The sequence below is a fragment of the Athene cunicularia genome, assembly GCF_003259725.1.
Source record: "Athene cunicularia isolate RWA chromosome 10 unlocalized genomic scaffold, athCun1 chr10_part1, whole genome shotgun sequence".
NCBI lineage: Eukaryota > Metazoa > Chordata > Aves > Strigiformes > Strigidae > Athene > Athene cunicularia.
Window position 1 is genome coordinate 3,295,677 of NW_020799112.1, and position 13,408 is coordinate 3,309,084.

The 13,408-nt window shown below is 34.2% G+C and overlaps 1 protein-coding gene across 2 annotated transcripts in view; it reads left to right on the top strand.

Annotated features, from left to right (window-relative positions):
* SCAPER (S-phase cyclin A associated protein in the ER) overlaps positions 1-13,408 on the top strand; it is a 167,449-nt gene that overhangs the window by 113,191 nt on the left and 40,850 nt on the right. For both annotated transcript variants that reach the window (XM_026856249.1, XM_026856250.1), the window contains exon 25: positions 6,431-6,554. In XM_026856249.1, the coding sequence (XP_026712050.1) occupies positions 6,431-6,554 (124 nt within the window). The remainder of the gene's footprint in view (positions 1-6,430; positions 6,555-13,408) is intronic.

The window sequence follows — 13,408 nt, forward strand, 5'->3', positions numbered from 1 at the left end:
AAACTATTCTGACAGCTTTGTATGTTAAAAAAATCTACTGAAGGAACTTAGCTCCACTAGTGAAATACAGCATTTCATTCAACTTTACAGCAAATTGCAGTCTCCAGTTAATAGGCATCTGAAGGTATTGTAGTTTGGTAGTTATACATTAGGTTGCACATCATTTAACATAGAATCTTGTTTTCTAAAGCTAATTGCTCTTGCAATTTTTTTTCTGCAAAAGTTTTAACAGCTTGAGTCTAACTTACAGGGTCTAGAGTCTTCTAGAAGTGATGCAGAGCCTCCTCTGTTGTTATTTCTGTGGTTGTCTTTCTGATAGAGAAGAACGTATTTTGTGCAGAATCTGCAATTCAGCTGTTGATAGCAAGCAATAGTTCCAGAGAGTGGGACTTCCTATGAGCAGTTTGAAGCAGGAGTAAATGTGGCTGGTTTAGAGAAACCATGTTAGTGCGTATCAGTATGTTCTCACTGAAGGTATTTAAGAAATTATTCAAATGTGTTGGTTTAAAAACAGAATGTTTGAGAGAGTTTCAGAACCAAAGGATAATCATAGAATATATCTAGTTTTCTAAATGAGGAAGAAAATGTGTCACGACTCTCCTCATTTAATTTTTGAAATCAGTTTGAAATTATATTTCTTTCTTTTGTGCAAATATAATTTAAAACCTGAATTCTTAAACTTTGCATCTAGTGAAGCAACTGTTTTTTTTCTTTTCAAAGACAAAGCAAAGCCCTGTGGAAAGAAGTTGAATTAAGATCTTTCATTAATTGCCCTCCAGTGTTCCCTTAGCCAATTATGCTTTGCTAAAGGACACTACTGTACTCAAGATTGTTTGTGTGCTCTTGCAATATTTAACCATTTGTCCTCATCTTAAATTGGGAATTCGTCTGTTGTTTTGTGATGAGGATAAGCTATTTACAAGTAGGTGAGGAGATTACATGGGCTATTATCTACATCTCTCTTTCTCCAAAATCCCGGCAGTATGGTGCAGCTCAGAACTTTAATCCCATGTCTACAAGACAAAGCTTTATTATCAGAAGATTTAACAATATGCCTGTTGTTTTGTACTACTGTCCAGATTGGTAGTTAGACCAGTAGGATGGTAAATGCTTGAAAAAGATGTGACATTTATGAGACAGATGATACATTTGGTGTTGGGGCAGTTTTTTCTCCCCTTCAGATAAATCACTGCAAAAGGAAAAGAGAATTATAGTAAGTTTTATTATTGGTGTTAACATATGAGTTGGTGTCCAGCCGCGTTATTTCTTAAAGTAGCATTTTGTAATTTTCCTGAATTTGTTCCATTCTCCAGAAAATAAGACACAGTCAGCAGAATTTCAAGAGGTTTCAGAGTTTGACAGTATTTTTCTTACACTTCTACTGAAAAGCAGATGGGAGCTGAGCAGCAAAACAATTTAGTGACTTAAGATCAAGACCAGAAGATGATTTTCATCCCCTGTGTTGCCTTGTGTATTTGCTGTGTGCAACTCGTTTAGCCCCTTTGTGCTATGACATGTTACTGGCCTTGTAAACTAACAGATCCACTAACAAATGAGGTTTCTAGCATTTGTTTACGTAACATTTGTGAAACACTTTGAGTTCCTTGGGTGACCGGCATTTTAAATAAATGTTAGCAGTAGTTATGTAAGAAACAAAGGAGGACTTTTGTTACAAGTTAAGACATGATTAAAGTCAGTTTTATTACAATGTATCTTCTCTATTCATACAATTTCTTGCATCTTTTATTTAAAGGAAATGTTATCAGGGTAAAAAAGCTCAAACCATAATTATATACATAAAAAGCAGAAAATAGTGCCTACATAATATTATGGATGGCATTCGTACATACTACTTTTTTTCAGTAAGAAGTATTTTGAGCTGAGAACTGGGTTTATAGCTTGTTCTTTGTAATTTTTACTTGATTTTATGAGCATACATTTCTTAAGCTGCGCTGTTACTGTTCATGCAGTTCTGTAGGATTGTTCACAGGGTTTTTTTACATAAAGTGCAAAACAAGGTTTCTTATTTTCTTGTAAGGTATTCCCTCTAGAGAAACAGTCATTGAAAATTAGCAGTTGGTACAAGGACATAAAGATAGTCTAAAGAGAATGACCACTCAACATTTGAAACCTGCAGCATCTGTCTCTTTCCAGAATGTATTCTTGCTGTCTCAGGGCTGGATTTCAAGCTCTCAGAGCTCAAGAATAAAGGAATGTTGCCCTCCTATGCAATACAGAAGAGGTTTTATTGTTGAAAGGAGCTCTGTGAAATCTTAGAAAACTTTTGGATTGAGAGCCAGATCTTGCAGTGAAACAGTTAATAATCCAGGGACTGGAGAATTTCTGTAGAAGACTTTCAAATTCTATCACACCTGTAAATGTTGGGTTAAAATGAATTGTTTTATTGTCACTTGTCATGCAATAGTTTATTCATAAGTACAATAACATTTCAGAATGAAATGCTGATCTGGTTTTGGAAGTGTCTTGAAGGAGAATTCATGCTGAGTTTTGTCTTGTCTCTATTAAGTGAGACTAGACTTCAGCTGGAGCCCAGATTTTGTCAGATATCCTTGAATAATGTAAAATGGACAAAATAATTATTGATTGTGAATCTTTGAGGGTTTCTGATTGTGTAATAGCCCCCAGGAGTGAAGTATAAGGGCCTACATATAGTATTCAAGAGTTACAATTGGTTTTTTTACCTTAAAAACAATGTTTGTTGTTATTGCTTCAGTCTGTATTCTTACCTTTGTGGTTCTTTAACTGTTCCACTCTACAGCCTTTCTGTGCACTGTTTTTCTGTTTTCCCACTTTTTCTCAACTCAGCTTTTAAATACCAATACTGATCACTCTCTTTCTCCATCAGAGTGCTGCGTAATATTCAAACTGGTTAAAAATGAGCAGTTCACTACTAAATTAACACATCCTAAACTGGATAATATTTAGTTTTTTATTATTTCATTGCCCCAATTTTGGGGTTATTATCTTTATTGATAATCAAAGTAGATTAATTTATAATGTTCAGAAGTTGAAAGTAATGTGGAAAAGCTTTACACTAGAAACAGGTTAATTAAATGTTGATGATGCCCTGATTGTTATAAAGCAGAAGTTGTGAGTTCTCGCCTACATATCCTGGTGCACTATGGTGGGTTAGTTTTGTGTGGTTGGATACTGTTGCTGCCTCAGTATTTTTAATGAGCGTTACAGTTTGTCAACTTGTTTATATCAGGCAAATTGAGGAGAGTGAAGATGTGTTAGCATGAAAGAAAATCACATACATGCATATAAACTGTTGAAATCTAGCTTGAAAATGTGGATTAAAATGAATCCTCTTCCTGTTTCTTGGTACTCGTGTAAAACAAATATAACATACAGATGCATATTTTTGTCTAGTTTAAAGACAGATTTCTTTTTGGATCAAAATTTGTGTACCATAATGAGTGTTTTTATAATTGGATTTACTCTAGAGGAGAGTCTTACATCAGAGGGCAGACTTACTGTGTGGTTCGAGTATACATGCAGTCTAACATAGCTTTAAAGCTGATTTGCGGGTGTGATACAAAGTTTAGAGCAACATCAGTAATCTGTAAACAGCTGCTTTACATGAAGCCTCATACTACTATTTCAACTGATTTTGATATCTCTTGAGATCAAAGTTTGGAAATTAAGAGCAGTTAGAGCTTCCAAAAGGAAAAGAAAATGGTAAGAAATGTACTGACTTTTTCATCCCATAGAGTTTCACTGGTGGTTAAATAAAGTTCTGGCTTGACATTCACAGCCCTGCGCTTGTCTCAGAGGCCTTGTGCAGAAATGGTGACAGTTGACAGCTGTTGTTCCCTTAATAAGATTAAAGTAAAGAAATTAGTTGTGCTGTCTTTAATCTGCCATTTAACACTGCAAACCACCTGGGGACAGCTTCTGTGCTGACACTTCCAATTTTGAATTAAAAAAAAATTGTGGAACTGAATCATAGTTCAGAGCATGCCATGATTAGAATGCATTTAGACACACCGTAGTTAGAAAGCTTATGTTATCAATTAAAAGAACCCTCTTTATTCTTGTGAAAAATTAATTTGACATCCATTTGCTTACACCACCTTTTCAAAAGCATTATTGGAGTCTCTGAAAATGCAAGTACTTTTTTTGACATGAGATTCAGTTGGGAAATACAAAAGCATGATGCATCATTACAGTGGAATTCGTTCTATATATAAAGTGGGAAGGTTTTGTATTTTTGAATGTAAAATAAATTATTCTCTTGGGAATTAGGGATCCTATGTATCAAGAAACCTTGTTGCAGTGAATTAACTAAAGCACCTCCGAAACTCTGAAATGCTGTCAAAATTATAAGTTAACCTAGCAACTCCCTATTTGACACTTTGTGTAAATTATAATGTTTATATTTAAATAGAATTAATATTTTTTTTAATAGCTGATAAAATGACAGATGCTGTTTTAAAGCATCTTCTTTTCAACTGAAAATAGAAAGTACCAATATAGTTTCATATCTCTCCCTGTAAACACACCTACACAAGCAAATAAACTTTCATCAAAAGTAAAAGTAGGGCCTAATGAAAATTTTTTCAGCATTACTGAGGAAAATGAAATAAATACCTTTATATAGTCAAGACAGGAAAAGAGAATCCTGTTGCAAGGCAAGTTTTAAAAAATGCAGATGAGCATGCTACTTGAATCTTGTATAGGTGTTATCCTTGTAGGGTAAAAATGAGGTGAAATAGGTGAAAATTAACCTGGTTTTGATCAATAAATAATGATTTAATATTCTTTTCTTACCATGTGAGCTGCAGATTGAAACTGTTTTAATTAGGCAGTAAAACTGATTACCAGTACACTAAAATTAATGTAACTTGTAATATGGAGGTACTCAGAATATTAACAAAGGAAAGGTACAAATGTTCTTTATTTTTTTGTAGATCAAACCAAGCAAGGTAATGCTTCTTTTTTTAAATTGAACATTATTTCTCCAGCTAAAGAAAAAGACAATCCAGAAATACAAATGAAAAGTATTTTGCTCTATATTTTCTGCCCACTGAGCATTTCCAGGTTTTCTTGGCATGCGAAATACAATATATGTATATAAGATGCTTCCATTTCAGCTTTGGGGAGCCATGCTAAGTAAACAGATGCCACAGCAATGAACACAGCAATCAGTAAAGCAGCCTTCCATTATGTAAATAACTTTGTTGTTTCAAAAAATATTTTAGAAGAAAAATAAAATGTAAAGCTCAACTCTCTATAAGTATGTTGAATTAGTCTGAAGCTTCTTATGTTAAAAACCAGCTTCGATGTTTTCTCTATGATAGCTTGTTTGTTGCAGACCCACTTTTCTATGACCTTTTGACAGTGCTCACAATTTATTTTCTTCTGTGGAGCCTATTTGAACTTATTCACATTTTTCACATGTTAAAAGAACCCAACAAAGTAAAGATCTCTTCCTTTTGGTTTACGTTAAACAAACAACTTGAATTTCTAGCCATCTTTGTTATTGTATATATTTATGATGCATTTGTGTTGTGTGTCTGTGTGTCATATTTCTATAGTAACAGTGATAACTTCTGTAGTAAGAAAAGTTCAAGTAATAAATTCTGTGCTTATTCTGAAATAGTATTATCCATGGTCAGATTTACCTTCTCTGTGAGTATATTCTATAGGACTGGTCCCAGCTTCCCTACAAATCCTGTTTTGAGAAGAAATTTAATTGGAGCGGATAGAAATGGCTGCGCATGATGCAAAGAATAATTGGGCATGTTTTATAGATCTGCAGCTTTCTGTGACTCATGTTCATGATTTTCTGTTCTTACCATGGCAAAACTGTTACTTCTTCCCACCAGCCATAGGTCAGTTTAAGGGTGTTGTAGTTACACACTAATACATAAAGGCTCTGTACAGTAGTGGTTCACAAGATGTCAGTAGAAGGTTTTGGACAGGAATTTCACCTGCTCAGTGTTGCTTGCTCAGTACAAATTACTTGTTCCTCTCCATTCCTTGCATTAGTTCACAGGAGCTACACAATAGCCTCTCCCTAAAGCTGGTGCTGGTACACTGTGAATTACTTTATACAGGGTATTTTTTCTTTGAGGTTGTGCTAGGAAAGGGACCTTATATCCAAATTATGAAATCAACTGGTATTCTGTGTTAAGTTTTGTTATGAGTTTTGAATACAGAAGAGTCCAGTAGTCATATGGTACCTGACTCGTCACAAGTATGGCTTCACTGTCATGAAGTTATCAATTATTTAATTGTTTTCATGTAAATTTTTAGTTCTGTTCAGAATCCCAAGTTTAAGAAAACAAATGTGAATTGCTGAAAGGTTGTTTTGTGATATGCTTCCATTAATTGCTTTTAAGTTACTGAAAAAAAAAAAGTAAAATTCCTATTTTTCTTTTTTTTTTTTCTTCTGATTTTTTAGGTCACTCTGCAACACTATAAATGCTTACAGCCTCACCTGTAGTAATTGCACAGAAAACTGCACCTATGTTCTTTTTAGTAATAAGATCACTTTTCTAATGGACCTGTTGATACACCAGTTTACGGTATGTAAAATAGCTATTTTAATTTAGAAATTTTTGTATGCTTCACAAACAGAGCATATAAATGTAAAAATACCAGGAGATATATGAGAATAAAGGCTCAAAAGACTAAGATTCTTTTGTTGTATGTATTTGGTAACTGTATCTACTATACTTCTATACAAACAGATATACTTGCTTCTGTTAATATATTCTGCAAAAGCATACGTACTGGGAGCTCTAGTGAGTGGACAGTGTTCTGTCTTTAACATTTGCTGAGGTTTTCTTCACTTCACCCTATAGTACTATTTAAAGTATAGGATATTAAGAGTTGTCCATGTGTGTTTGATTCTTATGTGTTTTAGTATTGGGAATGTAAATCAGGTTAATACACGTCTGTAGTTTGATTTGCTGAAACGCTTAAATAGCAGCACTCTTTAACTGTGAAAGTTTTAATTTTCCAGTGTTTCATTTAATTTGAAATGTCATTAAATATTTTATTTGAAAACTCATTTTTAATTCATAGTGACCTGCTCATCATAAGATATTTAGTCTTGGTTTTCTACTTATAAATTGTGTGCATGTATTTTCATGAGCCAAGCAGTTTGTTAATTGAAAAGTTATGTACATACTTTAAATAATTTAAATGACGCTGTTAGAATCAACAAGCCATAGGACTGTTGACGAACACTTTAAAAAGATAGTCCGAAGGTCCTTGGCACAAACAAAACCCAAATGCAACCTGTGCATTCTCCTCTAAGTAGCTGCCAGCTCATTGTTCTTCACCAAATCTTTCCAAGAGGATTCCAGGTATTAGATTTCAAATATACTTAGTGAAAGGTGCATGTATTGTGCTGGGCCAGTCACAACACTGCTGGCTCTCTGCAGAGCGAGCCAGAGCACCGGCTCCGCGGGTAATTACACAAGAGATGAAATCCTTCAGCACTTTACAAGTGACAAGATTCATTTTGATGCCAAACTCCTTCCCTTTTCTCAGTGTAGCGCTGTGCAAATGACCTCCACTTTTCCTGAAGAAATACAGAGGGTATTTCTTAGGAAATGTTGGCCACCTAGAGATCAGAGATACTACATAAGAAAAATTTACTACCCTTAGAGCTGTTTTCAGTCTGTTGCCAAATATTACCCTTGAATTGCAGAAAAACTGTAATTAAAGCTTAATGTTTCCCTGATCCACAGTGGACTTTTCTTTCCTATGCATAAAGTCTCTTATGTTCTCTTCAGGCAAAATTGGCCCCTAAACTAGGATATCTTCGTAGTTCCATGAAGTACATATTGAAGCACAAAAATATAAATACAGTGCTGCTTTTCTAACCCTGATTTTTCTCTCTTGAAAATATAATAAATCAGATCGTTTGAATTTTTCTTTTTAATGAAAAAGAAATGGACAAATGGAGAGCACTTTTTAAATTATTTTTTTCTAATTGGATCGACATCTGAATACTAAAATATTAAAAAAACACCCCTCCAAAGTATTTAACTGCCTCCAGTATTCCTAGTTTGGTGAGCTACATGTATGATGCTGCCTTTGCCTGTGTTGTGTGTATTTGCACTTACTGTTGGAAAATAAACCCCAAGTAATACCAGGAGAAATAAATGAGAACGTATATTTGCAGGCTTTTAAGAAATTGTTACACAACTATGCCTGTATTTGCTGAATACAGAAACAGAAAGAATCCAGTTTTGAGAAACATTTAAGTATATTCTTAAATACAGGGAGTATGAACCTTATTTCCAACCAGTTTAATGTGGTTTTAGTTCTGCTTTTATTCATCAGTCAAATGCAGTGTCAGCTTCACTTTTGCTAAAACTGAGAGCTATATGTTTTACAGAATAAAATTTAAAACAATCACTTCTCATTGATGACAGAATGTTCATTTTTCTTTACACAGGTGTAATATTTTTTTCCCTCAAAACAGTACTTGAAGAATTATTAAAAAACCATATTTTTTTTCTCCAATGAAAGCTTGAGTACCAAAGGGAAATGATAGAAAAACAAATGGACTGTATTTCTTATTTTCTGTGACATCCGGCCTGTACAAGTTAATTGTTAAAAATATCCTGTTTAGACCTTCCTTTATTTCATACCTAAACAGACTGGTAGGAAATCTTCTGGTGACTTTACTTAATATTTTACCTTTCTTAGCCTACTTAGCTCAGGTAATGCCTAAGTCAGTGTCTGTTGAGGTAAGTAGTCATGTTTCCTGATTTCATTAGTAGTGGATCAAACCTTCCCACCTGCATTCACAGAAATCTTGTGCACAAGTCGTAACTTTTCTTATCTACAGACTGCTACCACTGCTGCTCTTTATCTTCTGTAACTAGAAGATAGTTGCAAAATAATGACAACTTTTCTAATTGTATATTTTGAAAGATTTCACACTGAGAGAAACAAATAATTACATGGAGCTGTAAGCATGTAAGGATAGTGTTTTATTTGGGGGATGGATGGGGCATGTGGTTCTAGTCAAGTGACAGCTGTCACGTACTTTTCCATGAAGATACCAGAAAAAAACTATATATGTAAACCATACCTATCTGTGCCTCCATTTGTAAATATTTTTCTGTGTGTTTAGTAAACAGATAGGGGTTTGGGGTTTTTTTGGGTTGGATATCTGTCCTTTTATGATTTCACAATAAGAAAAGTTGGGAAGAAAAAAACCCAAACATGACAGTTTGTTTTCTAAGTACATGTTCTCAGATAGATCAAAGGGAAATTTCAAAAAGCTTTTGAGAATAACAAGCTCGACTAGACCACCTTGTACAGTAAAAATTCTTAGATTTTGTTCATTCATTCAGTTCTTTTCCATCATAGCAGCATATCTGCTGTTACCAGTTAAAGCATAATGCAAATCAATACTTGTTATGAATTAGAAATTGAGACATTTTTCTTGTTATAGTTCTTTCTTCATATAAATATGCAAAATTACATGGATTCTTTCTTGCTTCATTTTCAAATTGTATACTATGTAGAACTGCAAATTACTAGTTTGAGATAGTCACTGCTATGTACATCATTTATTCATGTGCATTATTGCTAATATCCTGCACATGCAATAAAATTTTTAGACTGTTTTCCTTTTTATTTAAGATTAATTACTAAAGGCTAGAATCAGATTATTTTTATTCCTTTAAGTAGATCATTTTATGTAAACATATAAGCTTGATTTCAGAATTGAAAATCAGCAACAATAAAAATGTCTTTCCAGTGTCTCTCCAGCAGTCTGGCATGTCTGAGTTGGTTGACATTTATAGCTCTGGTTGAAATTTTGAAAATTGCAAACTGGATCACTGTGATTATTTTTTTAAAGGCAATCTTTAAATGCGTAATATCTGAAAATTCTAAATAAAACATCATTAGTGAACATAAAAATATGTGAAATGAATGTTGCGATGTAAATAGAGCTCAAACAAGTGTAGAAATCAAAAGTGAGTTGCTTGTTACTTTTTTTCTTCTCTGAAATACAGTGCTTAAATATGGACTGTGTTGTAGGCAAATGGCATGAAGTACAATCACCTTGATTGGGTTTAAATTAATCTGGTTATCTAGTCACAGTGAAGTAATTTTTCTCCACCATTTCTTTGCTGGAATGTGCTGCCATTTAATTTGTGTGCCTCAAAATGACAGAATACATCCTATCCCAGTTGCTAGTTTCTTAACTCTTTGTGATCATCTTCCATACTGCAACAAGTAAGGCAGTATCAACAAGTAAGTTTGCACTGTTCATGACAAGAATCGTAAAATCAAAGGCACGTACACGCTTCTCAGCTCTTCTGGTCCATTTTGAAATTGCATTCTGTCTCTATAGCATTCAGCCATTGTGGCACTGACAGTATTCCTAGCCCCTACGAATGAGACTGTGTGGGAAGTTTCTGTCTTCCAGGTCACTAAGGGATCTAAATAACATGCTTTTCTTCCAGTTTCAGTTCTAGTTGGAGACCTGAGGACAAGCACCTAGAATTATCAAGGCTGGCAAAAAAGTACCTCAGTTAGATGTCAGCTCTGTGGATTGCATTATTTCTAACGCAATTCCGCCAGTGTTGGCAATGTAAAAAAAGCACAGAAACTTCATGTCTTTTCTTTCTTTTTAATAATATAACCTTTAAAAGACAAAAAATTTGTAATTTTTTAAATTTACTTCAGTAGAAGGCTAGTGTGTTAATCCTGTAGTAAGTCTTGAAAATAGAGCTAGGATAGAAGAAATAATGGCATATTAAAGCACTTAGGGGTAGGGAATTTAAAAGAGTGGAACCTTCATCTGGAACCATCTTAAGCCCATAGACTTCTTGGGCCGTTTCCATTTCTTTAGTTCACTAGTTACTACATAGAAAGCCTGACATCCTATAGATACTATTTTGAAAGTATATGTTTTCCGGAGTGTTTTTGAGGCAAGCCCAATGACTTACACATTCAAAAGAACAAAATTACCACTGTTAGCGGGAGAAGAATAGAACATAGTGATCAAATTAACAGAAATTGGGTGCTGCTTTGAAGACTTTCCATTTAGGTTTAGCAGCTCTACATTTAAAATTCTTCATGGCTGTGAAGGATTATGCTTTTTATGAGACAAATAAAAACATAAATGAGTTTTCAGTGACAGAGCTCTACGTTCCTAACTGGAAACTGTTTGGGTTTTTTTGTTAGCACAGAAAAAAATGTGCTTTGATATGCAGAGATACATTTGGTGACACGAGTCAGAATGGAGTAACGTTTTCAGCTATATTAAATGTGTGCCTAAGTGCTTTACTGGATTGGAGCCATATTGTTCAGCGTCTTGCAGGATTAAGTCCTGGATGCTGGGCAGAACTGAAGAGCTTATGGCAGCTCTGCACAAGCAAGGGAATCCCTACATAAGGGGAATTCTCTGTTGAATGGCTTAACGGTTGTATGGAGATTGTACCAGAACGGAGAATCTGGTCATTAGAATGTTCTGGTTCAAGAACTGCTTTAAAGAAAGTAGTAGGAGTCTTGATTATGCCCAGCACAGGCAGTCATCATAAATGCTAAAATAGCGTTGAGATGTTGGATGTGTCAAATACTTGAACAATAGTTAGATTTTTCCTGATTTTTCCTTTGTGATCCAAAAATGTTTTATACCAATTACTTGACAAGTCAGTTTAAGTGTGTAATCATACCTGTAGATTTGTGTCATTAAACTGTTAAACCTATTATACCTCAGAATTAAAAATGTGGAATGTTTTAACATTTATGCATCCAAAGCCCATGTTCAACAGAGTTTCTTTCAATATCATTAACTCCTTGTGTAATCAACACAAAGAAGCTAGAGCTTGAAAGCTTTCGTAATTACACTATTAAATCTTAAGAGTTCCTATCCCCTTGCTTGATATAATAATCAACAAGCGAAATAATACATCACTTTTGCAAGCACCCCAATTAATTTTAAACATAAATCTCAACACATTTTCACACTTTCCCATTAATTACTTCTTCAGTAAAAGCGCTGATCTTTTGTCACTTATTTGAGTTTGTATAAATGGAAAATATTAAAGGTAGGAATTAAGTTCAAATTTAAATAGATGATATTAAAGGTAGGAATTAAGTTCAAATTTACCCATTTTCTGTAAAATAATATTCTCTTCTATCTCCTCTTTGACATACACACTATAAACCCCTCATTTGTTCTCACTTTATATTAATATACACACACACACTTTCCCAAAAAATCAAATGTGAAAAATCAGCTCTGCAATAAATGATTGCATTAAAAGTGCCAGTTCTATTTATTTTATAAATTAGGGATAACCATTTTATATTAAAGCATGAACTTGTGTAGCTAAAGGCTATATACTTAGAAAATACAGTACTCATGTACATTCAGCTGGAAGACAAAAATAACCATTCTATGTTTATAGTACTGTTAATTATGGCAAATGGAAGGGTATACTGCAAAATATTATTAAGTCTTTTAAGAAATAAGTTATATTTTTTTTTACTTTAGGTGAAAAAGCAGTGAGTAGCATTTGTTAGTTTCTAAAACTTGGTGTTCCTACTACAAAGTCACATTTAAATTGATTTATACATTGCAAAGCTTAATCCGTCTGTTTCAGCAGGCAATTAGAATCGTTAGGCATGAATTATTTTAGTCAACAGAAGTTACTAGAGCAACATAATATTATTTTTCCTATTGAACTTGAATAAGCAGCTAAAGACTTCTCACTTGCTCACTTGGCTCGTCACCAGAAACAGACTATTACGATGAGTTTTAAGTACCAACATAGGGCTCAGAGCTAATGAATAATAAAGAAATGTGCATGTTGTTCTTTGTCACCAAGTGTTACCAAATCCCTCCTGATACCTATACAGGGAGGAATGAATTTCTGTGACCTCACTTGCATATACCAAGTGTAAATTATTTTAACCTGGAATGAAAACAAAATATCAGCCAATATTGATCACTAATTACTGTGTTGAAAGCCTCAAGCTGTCTCATAAAAGTGCCTCCACAGTGGTCTGTTGGTACGTGGAGCCCAGCAGCGTCGAGCTCGGTGAATGTACCTGTGAACCCTGTGTCTTGATTGACACGTCTGTGCTGCCAATATTCTGCCTGTAAAACTGCAGCACTTCCACACACACTTCACTTACTGTTTGATCATAATAGGGCAGAATTTCAACTGCTTTAGATTATTTTGGACTGCAGAAATGAAAAAATAAAATTAAAAAAAATTATACTCTCCATGAGGGTTTCCTTCCACGTCTGTATGCTGTATATTGATTTGTCTTCAGACTTACGTGTTTTACATCTCAACTTCACTACCTTTTTTAGGAGTGGGCTCTAGTTTAATGATTGAGAAAAATGGGATTCTGTTCCTCTGAGGTCTGTTCAGAGAGAACTGCATGT